Raw genomic sequence first — 17,741 nt, forward strand, 5'->3', positions numbered from 1 at the left:
ATTAAACTCTCTTTTATGGTATATACGCATCGTTTTAATGTTTTATCAATTAATTTAGTAAAACTTCATAATACTCTCTAAATTGGTAGATTAGCCACTATAAAATCGCTATTCTCTAGAAAAAAAGAGACAGCAAAGGTTGCAAACATATTTGACATTCATCATATGTTAGTGCAGGATGCAACTATGCATTAAAATAGTATTATCATATTTTTGAATTTCTCTCAAAATCTATGTATTAAACCCTAATAAAATATTAAGGTAAATGTTATATATACCGAAGCCTATGATCTTCAGTATTGTTTTAAAAGTTCTAAACACATTCTACATTTGTATTAATGTATATTAAACTCTCTTTCATGGTACATGGACATCTTTTAATTTTTTATCAATTAATTTAGTATAACTTCATAATACTCCCTAAATTGGTGAACTAACCACTATAAACTCGCTATTCTCTAGAGAAACGAAGACAACAAAGGTTTCAAACCACTTTGACCTTCATAATATGTTAGTGCAAGATGAACCTATGCATTAAAACACTAATTTCAAATTTTTGAATTTTTCTCAAAATCTATGTGTTAACCCCTACGAAAATATTGAGTTTTGGGGTAAATGCCTATATACTGAAGCCTATGATCTTTAGTGTTGTTTTAAAAAATTTAAAACATTCTACATTTGTATTAATATATATTAAACTCTCTTTCCTCGTACATGGGCATCGTTTTAGTTTCTTATCATTTAATTTAGTAAAATTTCAAAATACTTCATAAATTGGTTGACTAACCACTATAAAATCGCTATTTTTCAAAAGAAACAGAGACAAAAAAGGTTCCAAACCTCTTTGACCTTCATCATATATTAGTGCAGGATACAACTATGCATTAAAACAGTATTGTCATATTTTTGATTTTTCTCAAAATCTATGTGTTAACCCCTGCGAAAATATTGAGTTTTTTTGATAAATGTTCTATATACAGAAGCCTATAATCTTTAGCGTTGTTTTAAAATTTCTAAACACATTCTACGTAATAATGTTTATTAAATTTTTTTTCATAGTACATGAACATCGTTTTAATTTATCATCAATTAATTTTGTAAATTCATAATATTTCCTAAATTGTTGGTTTAACCACTATAAAATGGCTATTCTCAAAAGAAACGAATGCAACAAAAGTTTCAAACCCTACGAAAATATTGAGTTTTTCAGTAAATACTCGCAGAAGCCTACGATCTTTTATCGTTGTTTTAAAATTTCTAAACACAATCCTAACTGATGACGTGTGGAACATAAAGTAGGTGTATAGTAGTGAAGATTAGATGACTTGCCAACCTAACAATTCTTGAAAACCATTTATCAGTCACGGTTGACTCCTTTTGTTTATTAAATCGAAATTACTAAACGGGACAGGATATCTTTGTTACTTTATGGAACGGAACTGCAACATCATTTACCAGAAAACGAATATATCTCTGATCAGCGGTTGCAATATACATACTGAACTAAAATGTATTTTAATCAGACTTCCGGAACTTACATGTCCATAAAATCCAGATGGTCTCTAACTGCAAAGCGGCGGTTGAAGCTTTATCTATGCCACTTTTTGGCACATTACTGTTCGATCACAGTTGAGTAGTTGACACTTCTTCCTCTTAAATTTGGCCAGCATGGAGTATCTTGCCTCGTTCCTTCCAAATAGAGTAGATAGTTTATAACTTTTGGCTCATGATTGAGGAGGCAAACGTTTGAGCCCCTATTTTGTGTCATTCCCTATATATGGCATTTGGTATCTTTTGTTAATGTATATAATCTGGAATTCTTCCGATTAATGAATTTTCCTCATGACCAGAAATATGAAATGAAATTATGCCATTATAAATCAGTCGAACTCTAAATCCACTATGTGAGATGATAGTACTAGGAGAGGGACGAATAATATTTGTTTTCTGGTAAGAGGTGATGTGCAGATCCTCAAACTGTATCTAGTATCAAATGAAGTATCCGAATGATTCCATGAATGGTTTGAACTAAGAAATAAAGATATTTACAAATGATTCCATATATATCCGAATGAACTAAGAAATAAAGATATTTATCAAATGAAGTATCCGAATGATTCCATATATATCTTATATGTCTCAAAGAAAGGATTTTATAATATTTCAACGTTCACAATTTACAAACATACGTAAGGATTACAAACGAATGGGTTGAGTAACTTTGGGAGGTATAGCTTTTCCCACTAAAATATATCAAACGTTGAAAAATAAAGACCATAAAATGGTCAATATAACAAGCACACAAATACAGGTCAAATCACAGACCCACATTATTAACTTGCAATCCAAGCAACTTCCACAGCAGGTGAAAACAATTTTATACAAAATATGTACTCGATCACCAGCTGAAACTGATTGATTCAAAATGGAGATTCTTAGAGCATCTCCAACCCATTGCTATTTTCACCTCTATAATAGCATTTAGAGGTGAAATTGCTCCAACCCACCTCTATTTCTTCCTCTATAATAGAGATCTCTATTTTTTCCTCTATTTATAGAGGAAAAAATAGCATTCCTCTATTTTTTACTCTATATTTTAGAGATTGCTATTTTAGGGGAATACATTGGAGCATATCTCACCTCTATTATAGAGTTCCCCTATTTTAGAGGTGAAAATAGCAAAATACATTGGAGATGGTCTTAGCCAAACCAGTGGAACATATTTTCGCAACCTTTTGTCTCAACTTCTTTGGACCACACACAAGAACTCCCACACTCGAACCTTCCACGCCAAGTAGTAGTTCTGTTCATATACAAGCACCTAATTAGGATAACAATACTCATATATACACAGAGATATATAGATGTAGAAAGAGATATAAGGTATATTACTCGTGAGGTTAGGTCTTTCTCCGTAATGCAGGCTGGTACGTTGCACTAGCGATTCTTGTGGAGAACTTTCGATTTCTCTCATGGAGTTATAACCGCACGAGGTTGGAGAAGACGTTGTCGATGGAAGTTCGACGTTCTGGACCTGTTTAGTTTCGACGTTGTTGCCGTACTTTTTCTTGTTCCAAAACATAGCTGCACTTGAAGTGGCCATGATGCTCACACAGATGACCAAGATGTATATAATGGATTCTGAAGTCCAAGAATAGATCTTGTAGGTGTTGTGGTCGATCGGGTAAATGTAATACCTACTGATGATACCGATGATTATCATAAAGATGAGGAACGATGACGAGAGAATGCCGCCGAGCCAGAGCCATGAGTTTGGTCCTAGGATTGCTGAGATGGGTTGGTCTGAAAGACTTGGTTTGAACCAGAGAGTTTTGATTTGCTCCGTTGTAGCTTCGCTTTTTGGCTCTTTCTCTCGGGTTATGAAGGCTTCGATTTTGATGTTAATGTCGGAGGAGAGTTCGGTCTGGAGGCCGGATAATGGCAAGACAAGATGGAGCATGGATATTTCTGAAGAGTTCTTAAAAGCGCAAATCAGAGTGATTTTGGGGATTTTGCATTTTTGGTTTTGGCTTGTTGCGATCATATCACGGATGACTGAGATAAATGGAGTTATGCCACTTCCTCCGCTCACCATAACCAGAGCTTCATGCCTATAAATAACACCATACAAAAATACATATGATATCAATGTTTCTTCAAACGCAAGCAATCAATTAAATTTCTTGATGGGTCTTTGAGAAAGTAACTGACCTAAAGAAATCGGTGGAAGCAGGGCCGTAAGGACCCTCGATAGAAACAGCAAGGCGGTCTATCTGATGAGAAGAAGAAAGCCTCTGATAAAGTTTAGTTGACCATTTGCCTTCCCTTTTGATCACGACACTTAGCTTCTCTGCCTCAAGGTTGCTACTCGAAGTTATCGTAAATGGATGCCATTGTAGCCTTGAAATGCTCGGTATGTTCACAAATAATATGCTCGTCGGGCTATAAACCAACCCTGTTCAACATATATAATATAGCTTAGAGCTTTAAGTCGCAATAACAAAGTGTTATAAAATAAGATAAAAGATAATTAATATTTTGGGAACTCACTAGGGTTTTTGGAGAAAGTGAGCTCGATGGTGTCGGAAGGAAGAATCCGAGCAGAGAGCAAGCGTATATTGTCACGTGACTGGAGAAACCTAAGGAAACGATCGACCATGAAGATGTAGAAACCGGGAAAAGAGATAAACGTGTAAGAGATGCCGACGTGGAAGACGAAGAAGAGCATGAAGACGATGTAGAGGTAGTGTGTGTAGAAGAAGACTTCGAAGAATCTCCTCCTTACCGCTGGATATGTGGTGGCCCACATAACAAGCCCGGCCACCAGAGATATCTCTCCGGCCAAGTTCGATATATCCTTTGTATCCCACATGAGCATCTGCAGTTGATTAAATAAATATTCGATATGTATATAGATATATTATTAAGGGATATGTATCCCACATTGGAAAATCAATGGGACATTAAGTAATATATAAAGGGTTAGGGCCAATCCACTAATTGCCAATTGGTTTTAAGTTGGAAGCCCATAATAAACCCGAATCTAACATGGTATCAGAGCCCAGATCCGAATAAGTTAAACCCTTAATTAATATTAACCCTACCCGACCGGGTATATAGGTCGTAATTGATTCGCTCGACCGAGTATAACTGTCTTAAAGTTCCGAGATTTCTGGCCGATAAGAGCCATCATCTCGAGGAGGGGTATTAAGGGATATGTATCCCACATTGGAAAATCAATGGGACATTAAGTAATATATAAAGGGTTAGGGCCAATCCACTAATTGCCAATTGGTTTTAAGTTGGAAGCCCATAATAAACCCGAATCTAACATGCATATGATTTTCTTCAACCTCGATCAATACGAAATTCTTTCAGTTACAGAAGCGCATGAAGCGAAATTGAATTATCACATTAACTGGGAATAAAAGTCATATTCGTATATATACTACATTATACATATGATTTCTATTAAATGCGTGTTTCAAAGATATGGCGTTTTACAGTTTAAGAAAATGGCGTTTTACATATTAGTTGCTTTATATTCACATTATTGCATGTGAAGACCAAAAATATTAAATTTTACCGCATTTTATTATATTGAACTATAAAAAAGTACTGCACTATTGCGTATGTATGGAAGCTGATCCATTCAGAGATGACGTTGACGGGAATTATAGCATTGATTTAGAAACGTTGACTTTATTCTATCTAGAGGTGGGACCCAACTATTGGACTATTAGGCAAAGCCAAAAAATCTAATCCATAATATTTGATAACTAGTAGAACAAGTATGTTATATACCTGGGAGATTTCATGCACAGAGACCCAATAGATGATGTAACATAGACCATGAGCGGTGAAAATTGCAATGACCATATGGCCCAGCCAAATATGGTATTTGATGCTTGACTCTGAAGTTAGTCCTACCGCCGGTAGCAACGACGAGCCACGTGCCACCGGTAAGAACAAAAACGCTAAACATATGTTTCCGATAAACCCTATCCTTAGCGCCGCTGATTCCAGCTTGGCTTGCCACCTTAAAATATTAATCAAAACTATTGAGACAGATACTAAACTCTCGATATAGTTCTCTTAATCTAAGATATTGACATGTGATAAACTATGATAAAATTAGTATTTCAGTAATCAATCAAATACACTCATATGTTTTTGTATAGTATTTTCACTAACAAAAATAATTTGTTTTGGTGAATATAAATAATGGAGTACTAATGAACTAATTAATCTTCAAATATATATATGTTCAGAAGTTAAGTAGAAATTATCCAACCAAATATATATATATATATATATATATATATATATATATGTATGGTTGATAAGAAAAAGAATTCTTACAAGTATTGGCCATCTGCAGCGGCTGATTGAGGAGTGATAGTGGCAAATTTATTGCGCAAGTAAGTGATAAAGCTCCAAAGAAGAAGAGCCACAAACATAGCCAAGAACATGATCTCAGTAACTGAGACTATCCCCAATGGTCCCTTCACTAACATTGGCTTTCTCAGTGCACTCCACACTCCCCCCTTTATCTCCCTTTATTATATCCATTATACAGAAACAAATTGTAAGAAATGATGAAAGTTATACAACTTGTCTGTCGACATAATTCACCCGTTGAATTTTGTACCTATCAATATGGTGTGGACTCTTTCGTTTCTTGAAGTGGAGATACACACATCCCAGACAAGCTACGAGGATCATCGGGAACATATACATGAAAAGTGTCGTCCCTGTCGTGCAAACAGAGAAGATATTAACAAATTTTAATCAATTATTTTAAAAGTTGTAAATACAAACGGAGGTTCCTACGAAAGCATGAGCTAATGGAAGGAACAATTAGATGATTAATGGTTGCTTTACTAAATCCATCTATTGATCATGCAAACCTGTGGCACCAAAATAAGTTGATGCTCCAAACTTTAGACGCATATAAGGCTGCCACTTGTTTTTATAAGTTCGTGTTGGCATCATGATCCAAAGCATGATAGTTCCAAGGAAAACCACCATCATGAAGAACTTAGTCATCTCCATCCTATCTCTATCTCTCTCGCTCTCTTATGATTTTAAAAGATATGATGGCTTTAGTGAGAAGGATCAGCTAGCTTATTTTGAGGGAAGGAGTGGTAGAGAAAGAGTGTATATATAAAGAAAATCTTGAGTGGAATGAGATGAAGTAAGGTAGTTGCATGCTCCATGCATGTGACTCTCCCCGTGGATCTTGTTTTTTTTTTTTTTGCACTATCTACATCCATTTGTTTTGGTTTTTTTTTTGGGGGGGGGGGGGGGGGGGGGGGGGGGGTCGAGATGACGTAAAAATGTACACTATGTGTTGAACAACAGAAAATACGATTATGCGATTTGAAAAACATAGGATGTATTCCATACAAAATCGTTATGACACTTAATTAGTATGGTAACAAAGTCTTGGAAACCAAACTCTTTTTTTCCTTGGATCGAGTAGTTTCAGATTTGTATTGAAAGCTAAACCGCATAAAAGAATACACTTTTATTGCCTAACTTAGTTTTTGTGTTTGAAGAAAACACCCGGAAGATACTATGCTATTGTTTAATACTTTTCAAAAATTTATGTGGCATAAAAATCATATATGCATGATCAATGTGGACTCTTTATCAAAGAATTTAAGAGTTTGACTTGAGGAAGAAGCCACGGATCATGCTACTTTTTTACTGATCACAGCATAGCCTATCTGATAATTAACTACTTTAATTAAGCATTGATCCGTTAAAACATGTCCGATACATTTTAAGTATGACATTAGATGTTCATTTTAAGTATAACAAGTAAATTAATACTAAGCTACTTGGGTCTCATAGACTCATGTGCGAAAAACTCCGCATAAGAGCATAAGACTAATGTTTCCCAAAAGATAAAAAAAAATAAAAGAGTTATAAGACTATATCCGTTACAGTCTTAAAAGATAACGTAATAGTTTGTAAGAATTAAGAAGTGGGATAAAAGATATTATACCCAGATAAGATGGTTAAGCAAGTGATTTTTTTTTGTAACTCATGAAGTTAGTGATTTTCGTAGGTTTGATCTGATTTATCAAGATCTGATTTATATTGTAGATTTTGAAGTATAGCGTACCAAGTGACATACATACTAGCTATATAAATGCAATATAATAATTAAGATACTTCTAAGTTGTAACCACTGCTCACTGGAAAACCCACGTTGTGTCGCTTTTCACCAGACGGGCGGTGTTGTACGTTATCAGGTCTCCCCCGTCTATACTTGATCCTTGGATATGATATGCGAAGAGAATAATATATATCGACGATTTTAAAAGGAAAAAAACAAAAGCATTTACTCTCTTCGCATATCATATCAACGGATCCAAAAAAACATATTTACTGAATCAACCACCAGAAATAACCAACTAGTTCTAGGTATGAATAACTTGAAATAATATCAATATCATACATGCATCAGTTGGAAATTCCGAAAGTAGTTCTTCTCTATAGCTTTGTGTGAAAGTTACACTAAGATATGGTAGTGAGACCAAACCAATAATAGAAAAAAAATACACTATTTGACAGAGAATTCAACAATTTCATCATCTTCACAAGCTCCAACATCAATCACCATCGTCCCATTCTTTTTCGTAGGCAATATTCTACAACAATCTCTTCTCGGAGCCTAAATTGCACCAAAAACAAGAATCAATAGCATCATCATATATATAGCAGTAAACAAAAATCAGCTAATGTAGTTACTAACCTTATTTTTGTTCCATCTATCGGGAACGAGCTTTTTATAAACTATAACCCGTTCGATATCAGAAGGATCCGATACTTCCCAATCACATTCAAGATCCCACATGTCATACCACCTCACGTACTCGCTTGCAGTTCTGTGTAAGGCCGAATCAGGAAGCGCATTGGAGAGGAAGTACACGCGTGGACGTTGACACGTGCTTTTGCTGAAAAGACGTGTGTTAAAAGCGTAGCTTTTGCCGTCTCCGTGCTTGTACCAATCTATAAATGTGCGTGTCGGGATCTCCATCTCTCTCGCTGACAATAGACCACGTATAATCTGAACTGTGTATCCCCATGACACAGACACAGTCCAACGGTGTGTAGTGTCATAACAAACTGATTGCTGAGTGAGGCTCGCTGAATCCAGTTTGGCTGGAGCCATGAGACGTTTCATGGCGTTGACTCGACCCATGTTTGGGAATACTGGATCCACTATGTCTAGATGATGCATGGAGACAATTGGAGCTAATGGATGGGCTGATAACAGGCCCAGTAGTTTCCCATATATATCAAACTGTTGCAACAAAAGAAAAATACTGTGGGTAAAACTACGCGGATCGATAAATAAGGGAACAAAGATTTCGAATATCGATATATTTGATATTTTTATGGTTTGATTAGAATAAGATTTGGTTTTAAGATATTAACTAGATCTATGATCTATCATAAAAACAACAAAAGAATAAACAAAAGCTGTATAAATAATTGTAAATGTACAGAGGAATGTAAGATTAACACGTAGCTAACAACTAACTATATATTTGACTAGAAGTACAGAAGCTTTTAGTGGGAGCAATGACTTATATGAGACTAGAACCTATATTTGTGCCGAAATTGTCGTGATAATAAAATCATTTAAATTTAAGGGTAATGTGAACTTTTTAAAAGAAAAAAAAAAGATCAGAGTCAAAGTTTCCAACATAAAAACTAACCAAATGTAACATAAACATAGTATGACCGTAACAGTTTTCACACTATCAAACTTCACTTAGTATACACGGATATTAATGAAAAAATAAAAGATTATAAAATATTTCTATCAAAATAATTAAATGAAAATTACGTTAGAATCCTGTGTGTTAATAAACAAACCGAAAGCATGAAAACTTAAAACATCCTATTGGTAGAGAAAAACTTCAAAATATGGTTGAGATATGGGGATTCTTTTTCAAAAATGCAGTAGAGGAAAAAGATCTTCAAAAGGAGAAGAGTATCATAGTAGTTTGAATATAATATCAATAAAAAGATACACATACCAACAAAACAAAGTAGAAGACGAACCTGATGAAAACCAACTTCTCTAGTCAAAGGAACACCAAGCTCCGCCATACAAGCGTGAATCCGATCGTCGGAGCCGTACAATTCGGGATATCTCTGAATACAACGATCTTGCATCTTCTCCAACGCCTTAGCCAAGGGGTAGCTAATGGCGAATCCTCCTCCACCGTAAGCCATCCCGTAGGAGAACTTCAGATTCTGAATGTGACTCTCCGACGAGCTCCCAATGTAATAGAACTGGCTGTGATCGTATTTTCTCAGAACACTAACAAGATTCTCCGTGAAAAACACGGTGTCGTCGTCTCCCATCACAATCCACCTCACGTTTCTCTCAGACTCTGTTCCGTTTAAGAGCCTCACTGTCTCGGACACGATTCGCGTGAGTCTCAGCGCCGCTCTGTTGCCCTTTGGGTACGTGTACTCGAACCTTGACGTGTCGGAAGATATTTTGATAGGAGGGAGACCGGCGGAAACGGTGTCGTTGTCGTCAATGTGTTTGTCTAACCAAACGACGCCGTTCATTTCCCCGTTGGGTTTCCACCAGAGCTTCACGTAGTCTCTTCTGCGTTTCCAGAGCTTCGCAGACGCAGCGATCCCGAACACCACGTGTTTTATCTCCGTGTCTTCAGGTTTTGGACTCGTGTAAGATCCGGATCCGGATCCGACTGGCGAAACCGCGATTTTCATGAGAGATCGAGGTGGAGTATAGGAGGTGAAATCGTACGAGTAGAAAACGAATTGGATGCAGAATATAACGGCGAAAGTTAAGACTAGCTTTGAGATGAGCCTAAACAAAGACGAAGAATGTGAGTTACATGAAAACGTTTTGGCTTTCTCGTATGAATATGGCTTTTGATCTCTCTTATCGTCTCCCATGCCTGAAAATAATTTTAAAAAAGGGTTTTCTACACACCGGAGAATGAGGAAGACTACGTTGGTTACTGCTGGTGATTATGTTTTTATAGAGAGCTCTCTCTACCTAGCTCCTCTTATAAAGGAGATATGAAAATAAAACGGTTTTTATTTATACAATCGTTACTTTTTTGGTCTTTATCCCATGGAAAGGGATATTATGGATTCCTTTGTTCTTCTGATCCATTAATTTATTTTAATTTATTTTAATTTAAACAGTAAGTATCTTTATGAAATTAATTATATACATTATACTTCGGCAGGTGTATATTGTATATATGTAATTTGTAAACATGGTAAGTTATATTGACTGTACCCATTACATCCTGTCAAATTGATATATCAGGATAGTCAATGACTACTTTTCGTGATCACTTTTTTTTTTTATCATGTTTGATCAAGATTCCATTGGGTATTTAACATTTACATTTTGGTTTTGTTTAGTCTCTCCAAAATTAGAGTTTGATTCAAGTGTTAAAAATGAATAATAAAATAAAATAAACAATGTCTGTACGTTTTATATATTTCATGAACTAAGAAATATAAGAAAAATGGAAATTATCAATCTTTTAGAAATATCCTGAAATTTCTTCAAATCATCTTAAAATCATAATAACAACTTTACAAAATCTACTCAATCTCAAATACTTTTGGATTTAGTATTATTTTAAAATTATTAAAATTATATTATATTTATTATTATTCTGTAGCAATGAAAATAAAAACATATTTGAGAATTTTATAAATCTTGAGGGATATTAATTTTACCTTATGCTTTTCCTTTAAATATATCATCAAAGAAAATAATTACATCCTTTCGAGAAAAGGGAAAATGTAAAAAGAAAATATAATACCAAATTCACTTCCTAATGAAAAAAATAATCAATACAATACTAAAAGCTGAATATAATCAACAGAGAAGCTATCCACGTTGGACTAAATAATCGACCAATAGAAAGCTTGCTTTTTGCCACATCAGCACAGATCTTGGGTATTGTTGGGCTTTTCTTTATATTTTTGATCTGTTTTGTTTGATGTGTCTAGCCCACAAAACCTAATCTGAGAAGCTGAGAAACCAAACGATGAATCTCTTCTCTTTCATGTCGTTCTTTGTCTCTATTTCTACCGTCTTCTCATCTTTCCTCCTCATACAAAAACGTTTCCCGTTTCTTCAGTCGAGATTGTCTTCTCATCTCCCGTACTTCCTCCATCTTTCATGATTATATATGTCAAAGTCACCAACAATAGATCAATCCAATTGTTTGTTTTAATTTCATCACCTACACTTCAATTCGAAATACAATTTTCCAGTTTCAAAGTTACATCGACTTGGGAGTACTCCGGGTATCATTGTAAAATGCCTCTAATCATGTTTTCGGATTTCGCCTAACCATGTATCAGATCCCTGTTTGCTTCATCATCCCTTAAATCAGAGAAATATGAGTCGTACCATGGTGAACAAGGCCTTAAAGGCTAACCAAATCAGAACCGGAGCTGAACGCAAGAGATCTTCTGGTAAGAGAAAGACATATATGTCTAAAAATAAGTGTTAATCGAGTCATTATCCTTGATTTATTGCTTCTACCATAACTAATTTACAAATATGTCTTCTCGCATACATGAAATTAGTGGCATGTTTAGCCTTAGGTATGTCCTTGAAGACGACAGTTCCCACACGAACACAACGGCAACCCAAACTCAGAAGAAGTAAGCGTTGAAATATGTTAGCTTTTGGCATATTAGTTCGATATTTAAAAGAGTGTGACATTAGACAGGTTTCTGTCGAGTTTCTCATTCCTGGTTAAAAAAAAAACTGGTGAGATTTTCAGTTGATCATCTGAGGTATGGATACACAAACATGATGCAAGAGAAAGGCATAAGGTCTCTAAATTCCAGAAATTTAAACATGCATACCAATACTAAAAGCTGAATATAATCAACAGAGAAGCTATCCACGTTGGACTAAATAATCGACCAATAGAAAGCTTGCTTTTTGCCACATCAGCACAGATCTTGGGTATTGTTGGGCTTTTCTTTATATTTTTGATCTGTTTTGTTTGATGTGTCTAGCCCACAAAACCTAATCTGAGAAGCTGAGAAACCAAACGATGAATCTCTTCTCTTTCATGTCGTTCTTTGTCTCTATTTCTACCGTCTTCTCATCTTTCTCCTCATACAAAAACGTTTCCCGTTTCTTCAGTCGAGATTGTCTTCTCATCTCCCGTACTTCCTCCATCTTTCATGATTATATATGTCAAAGTCACCAACAATAGATCAATCCAATTGTTTGTTTTAATTTCATCACCTACACTTCAATTCGAAATACAATTTCCAGTTTCAAAGTTACATCGACTTGGGAGTACTCCGGGTATCATTGTAAAATGCCTCTAATCATGTTTTCGGATTTCGCCTAACCATGTATCAGATCCCTGTTTGCTTCATCATCCCTTAAATCAGAGAAATATGAGTCGTACCATGGTGAACAAGGCCTTAAAGGCTAACCAAATCAGAACCGGAGCTGAACGCAAGAGATCTTCTGGTAAGAGAAAGACATATATGTCTAAAAATAAGTGTTAATCGAGTCATTATCCTTGATTTATTGCTTCTACCATAACTAATTTACAAATATGTCTTCTCGCATACATGAAATTAGTGGCATGTTTAGCCTTAGGTATGTCCTTGAAGACGACAGTTCCCACACGAACACAACGGCAACCCAAACTCAGAAGAAGTAAGCGTTGAAATATGTTAGCTTTTGGCATATTAGTTCGATATTTAAAGAGTGTGACATTAGACAGGTTTCTGTCGAGTTTCTCATTCCTGGTTAAAAAAAAAACTGGTGAGATTTTCAGTTGATCATCTGAGGTATGGATACACAAACATGATGCAAGAGAAAGGCATAAGGTCTCTAAATTCCAGAAATTTAAACATGCATACCCAATTTTAATTTTTCTATGTTTTCAATGATATCTAACATGTATAATTCCTTACCTTAGGAGCACATGTATTAATACATATTTCTACTCAGTTCCACTTAATTACCAGAAGGATGGTTTCAAACTTCAACCGACTGTACCATATCTCAAATCCGTTTTGAATCGGTGTATCTAAAGTTTATGTAAATCGACGATTTGTTTCCAGGTTTCATGTCCATCTACTTTCCATATGGGTTCAGAATGTATTTGTACAACTTAACTTAGCATATGTTCTGTATTTGAATTGCAGGCCTATATGTTGGTGCATTCGGACCTAAAGGCACTGAGATAGTACAACTTCATTGTCAGTATGGACACTAAAGTGATGTAGAGGAAAGCAACTCCTCAAATATTGAGTTCTTTGAATATACTGATGCTGTGAAGTTACATGGGATCCAAATATGTCGGCTGGCCAGGTTATTTATCTATTTAGTTCTTTAACTTTTTTCGTATTATGTATGGGATAAAATTTTAAAATATGGTCATAAATTCTTGGTAGAAAATATTTTGTGCAAGAGTTGGAAGGGAAGTCGTGTGAGGAATCGTGGATTCTATAGGAAATGGTGTGGTAGTGACACTTTAATCATCTCTTGAGTTTAGGTTTTATGTGAACTACAATTACTGAATCTAAAGTTTATTCAGAGAGTTGTTTGTGTATATGAAGCTTTGGAGATGCATGTGTTGGAGGGCCGCTTTTAAAACTCAATGGAATGGTGAGACAATATAGACAACCCGTCAGTTATTTGTCCCGGAATGCGACCATACGGGATAGGTGGGGTTCTAAATAACACATGTGTTGGACACAAGAACTTAATGAGGCTTTTGTTGACGCTGTGCCTAATCAGCTTGGCGGTAGTCAACGTGCGTAAACTTTCCTCTTCTCTTTGTTCCTGTAAATAAATATTTGAAGGCTATTAACTATAAACAGTGGCGCTTACCATTCTCTTGGACTTCTTCTTTCAACCATAGGAGCCACGCCTTAGACTGTTCTGAATAACATAGGTTTTGTTCTTATCCTGACTATTTATTTCGTTTTCTTGCAATTCATGTTGTTACAGTTATCTCCTTTTGTATTTTCTTACGGAGAGAAATACAGAAAGCAAAAGCATAAGCAGGAGACTTTGGAAGCTACAGCATATACTTTCACAAATACTTTTGTGCTTTCCTGAGCTATAAACCACATATGGGTCTTGAAAATTAATCATTCCTTAGAGAGGCTAATGTCTCTAAGGCAACAGGTTACAAAGGAACCCATATTTTTGATAACTGTGTTTCTTTCTTCACAGGGGAACCTCGAGAGAAGAAGATGACATCAACGGAAGAAATCAAATATCTTGACATGTTAACGTAATAAATTTCAGTTTCAAACTGCATAACAAACCTCTAATATTTTATTTTTGGAATTTTGACTGTGTTACGTTTACTTATATGTTAAATTTTGTCACTCTTTTTTACCAGGAGCATTGAGATCGTAGAATCTTTAAGGTTACAAACTGAAGTTCAGAAACACCTCCATCTCCAGCTTGAGGTAATGATTTCACCTGCATAGCGTTAAAAGGTATCCTTCTTTGCCTGCTTTCTAACCGAAAAAAGTATTAGTACTACATATCATGACTATTATCTGATGTTGTTTTAGTTTGTCTCATATGAGAGAGAGAGATCTTTGATGTATACACCCATATGCCTCTGTGTTGTTTTAGTTTGTCTCATATATAATACTTAGGCAAAGGTAGTATGTGGTTTGATTTCAAGTTATACTTGTGACGGTGTAAACATGGGACTGACAAATACTCGGTTCATGGATTGCTTTACCTTTTATACCAAGCTATGTCTCATTTATGTTCCGGTAAAAAAAAGAACTGGTTTATATTATGGAAAAGGTTGCAGAATTCGCAATCAATGAATTTTTAGATGCAACCTGCAAGTCCTCTCTTTGGACTTTTATTAATCATGAAACTGATACTATGAGGTCTTAGAGAGTGTGTGGAAACAGAACAGTTTCAGATGTGTACAACGTATAGTTGCTCATTACTTGAATTGTTTTAAGATTCTCATGTTTTGCCTTTCTTCTACTACTTGATTTGAATAAAATCAAATACATAATGTATCCTCCAAGTTTCTATTTCCTCGGATGTTTCACTAATTTATGGACTTCTTATTTCTTTAAGTAAAAACCTTTTAACTTTCTAAGATTAATTAGTTACTTTAAAGTAGAGAATCTGAGTTTAAGTATATTCTTTTATGTTACTAACAAATGGATAGGTTGTGGTTTCAAAATAGTGTAAGGAACTTATGTTGTACCTCTTTGTACAAAACTTATCATCTTTTTAAATCAGGTAATAACTTATGTATGTAATATTTAAAGAACTATATGTTAATTTAAGAGTTTGGCATATTTTATGGTCTCTCCCATTGTTATCATGTAGTCTGATGCGTCTTCTACTAATATAGTCAAACATTCTTACATTTTCACAGGTTTTTTCTTCTGCCTAAAGCCTTGACTCTTTGATTTTTCAGACAAGCAATTCTCTGTTCGGGAGACTTCATTGCGGTCAGGTGCGAGGGACCAGTTTATCATAGAGAAAGCATAGCACGCAGATTGAGGTTGACTCAGTCATGGCAATCTAAGATATTGAGGTTTTGATATTTTTAAGGCACGTGTTTTACTTTTCGTTATACCAGAAATTTTGGTCATGCTGAACCACTCTCCTTAAATGATCGACTCATATAAATAATATATATTAAAAAAAAATTGATGCAGGCTTCCAGATTCTAACACCCGAAAACAACGACGCTTTTGTACTCCACTTTGAAGATCATGTATCCCTATATATTAAAAAAGAAGCATTATAATAAATGTATTGACACATGTCAGCTTTATAATGATTTAGCAATTAATGCATTCACATACTAATTTTTTTAATTTCTAATTTAATGTGTTTAAACACTAATTTTTAAAATTAATCTATTTTTAGTTACTTATCCATTAGTGAGTTGCAATTTCCAGTAGCTGAGAAGTATAATCAGCTGATCTAAAGATTAAAATGGAACATGTGGCGGTTCTTGATTTAGATAATGTGTAATAAAACTATAAAAGGGTATATACCATTTCTGTTTTTTTTAACTTATACCATTTTTATTTCAGAAGTGGGATTTATTTAATTCGTACTCATTAGTATTAAATATATGCAATTGGTTCAGTTTACCGACTTAGCAAGGTTGTATTTTCTCATTTTGTTGATTATGACACTGTTTTTACTTTTGCCTGATATACCAACAAATAGTTTTGTTAAGTTGCAAAGAAAATTTGATTTAAAATATATTATTCAAGCCATCATCATTAAACAATTTAATTGAGTTTTCATATTTTAATATTGAGACAAAAAAAGTTTAACATTCTCAATAACCTTTTGCACCAAAGTTATATGTTTAAATAAAGGTCCGTTTAGCTATAAAATACTATAGTGAGTTTAGTAACACTTCTTTCACGATTATCATCATACTGAGAGATACGTTTAGAAGAGGAAATACAATAGAACCTTTATAAATTAATAATGTTGGGACTTTAAATTTCTATTGATTTATAGAAATATTAATTTACAAAGTTTTCATTTTTGGATTTTTTTTCTATTATTCTATTTTATTAATAAAATAAAAAATATTTTATTTTACCTATATAAATTATTTAAATTTTATAAATTTAACATTCATATTATTTTATTATCTTATTTGGTGTATATTTTATTTTTCATCGAATTGTTATGTAATTTTTGATATATTTTTACTAAATATTATCAAATATATTAAAATATTAAGAAACTAGAAGTATTTTCATTGTGAATATAAAACCAACAATATAATGTTTAGTTGTACTTATATAAAATATATAGAGATAGATTAGCAATTTGTGATTTTTAATGAGACTATATTTACATGAGAGTTTTAAAAATATTATTATCTTATTATTTTATCGATTTGTGTTATATTAATTTATAGAGATTATTAATTTATCGAGTATTAATTTATAGAGGTTCTACTGTAAAATGATGATTGCATATGTTTAAAACACAATAGATTCCCCCCAATTCACAACTTTTAGGTTTTCAAGAACGATAGAAAAGACACAAATGCAAAATCAGGTTAAGTTCTTAAATTCATGTGTTTGATGGTCATATAGCCAAACAATAATATTTAATATCAACAGAATAACACGAAGTTATGATTAAACTTAGAGGAATAATTAACTGCAACACTAAATTTTATGATGTCATA

At 34.2% G+C, this 17,741-nt stretch overlaps 2 protein-coding genes and 2 long non-coding RNA genes across 19 annotated transcripts; 2 read left to right on the top strand and 2 right to left on the bottom strand.

The window, feature by feature from the left end:
* Window positions 1–2,135: 2,135 nt before the first annotated feature.
* LOC106370060 (ferric reduction oxidase 2-like) lies at window positions 2,136–6,669 on the bottom strand. Its single transcript, XM_048743307.1, has 9 exons — window positions 6,411–6,669; window positions 6,152–6,254; window positions 5,863–6,057; window positions 5,305–5,539; window positions 4,051–4,378; window positions 3,712–3,955; window positions 2,893–3,611; window positions 2,705–2,803; window positions 2,136–2,439 (listed from the first exon to the last, which is right to left on the bottom strand). The coding sequence occupies exons 1-9, from the start codon at window positions 6,553–6,555 to the stop codon at window positions 2,399–2,401; spliced, it is 2,109 nt and encodes a 702-aa protein (XP_048599264.1). The 5' UTR covers window positions 6,556–6,669; the 3' UTR covers window positions 2,136–2,398.
* Window positions 6,670–7,929: 1,260 nt separating this feature from the next.
* Window positions 7,930–11,189, bottom strand: LOC106369385. Its single transcript, XM_013809546.3, has 3 exons — window positions 9,586–11,189; window positions 8,267–8,818; window positions 7,930–8,185 (listed from the first exon to the last, which is right to left on the bottom strand). Exons 1-3 carry the CDS (start codon window positions 10,456–10,458, stop codon window positions 8,075–8,077), a joined length of 1,536 nt encoding a protein of 511 aa, XP_013665000.2. The 5' UTR covers window positions 10,459–11,189; the 3' UTR covers window positions 7,930–8,074.
* Window positions 11,190–11,505: 316 nt separating this feature from the next.
* Window positions 11,506–12,339, top strand: LOC125579297. Of its 2 annotated transcripts, none has more exons than XR_007317270.1 (3): window positions 11,506–12,009; window positions 12,124–12,201; window positions 12,266–12,339. It is a non-coding gene; the product is annotated as an uncharacterized LOC125579297 (long non-coding RNA). The 2 variants fall into 2 exon arrangements; XR_007317271.1 differs by having other exon boundaries at window positions 12,270–12,339.
* A 307-nt stretch (window positions 12,340–12,646) lies between these two features.
* On the top strand, window positions 12,647–16,229 carry LOC125579295. 15 transcript variants are annotated; one of them, XR_007317268.1, is made up of 11 exons: window positions 12,647–13,033; window positions 13,148–13,225; window positions 13,293–13,398; window positions 13,491–13,635; window positions 13,720–13,885; window positions 13,969–14,037; window positions 14,134–14,330; window positions 14,439–14,471; window positions 14,566–14,816; window positions 14,928–14,997; window positions 15,987–16,229. It is a non-coding gene; the product is annotated as an uncharacterized LOC125579295 (long non-coding RNA). The 15 variants fall into 15 exon arrangements; XR_007317267.1 differs by having other exon boundaries at window positions 14,134–14,471; XR_007317261.1 differs by having other exon boundaries at window positions 14,398–14,816.
* Window positions 16,230–17,741: the final 1,512 nt, after the last annotated feature.

The sequence above is a fragment of the Brassica napus genome, chromosome A10, assembly GCF_020379485.1.
Source record: "Brassica napus cultivar Da-Ae chromosome A10, Da-Ae, whole genome shotgun sequence".
Classification (NCBI taxonomy): Eukaryota; Viridiplantae; Streptophyta; class Magnoliopsida; order Brassicales; family Brassicaceae; genus Brassica; species Brassica napus.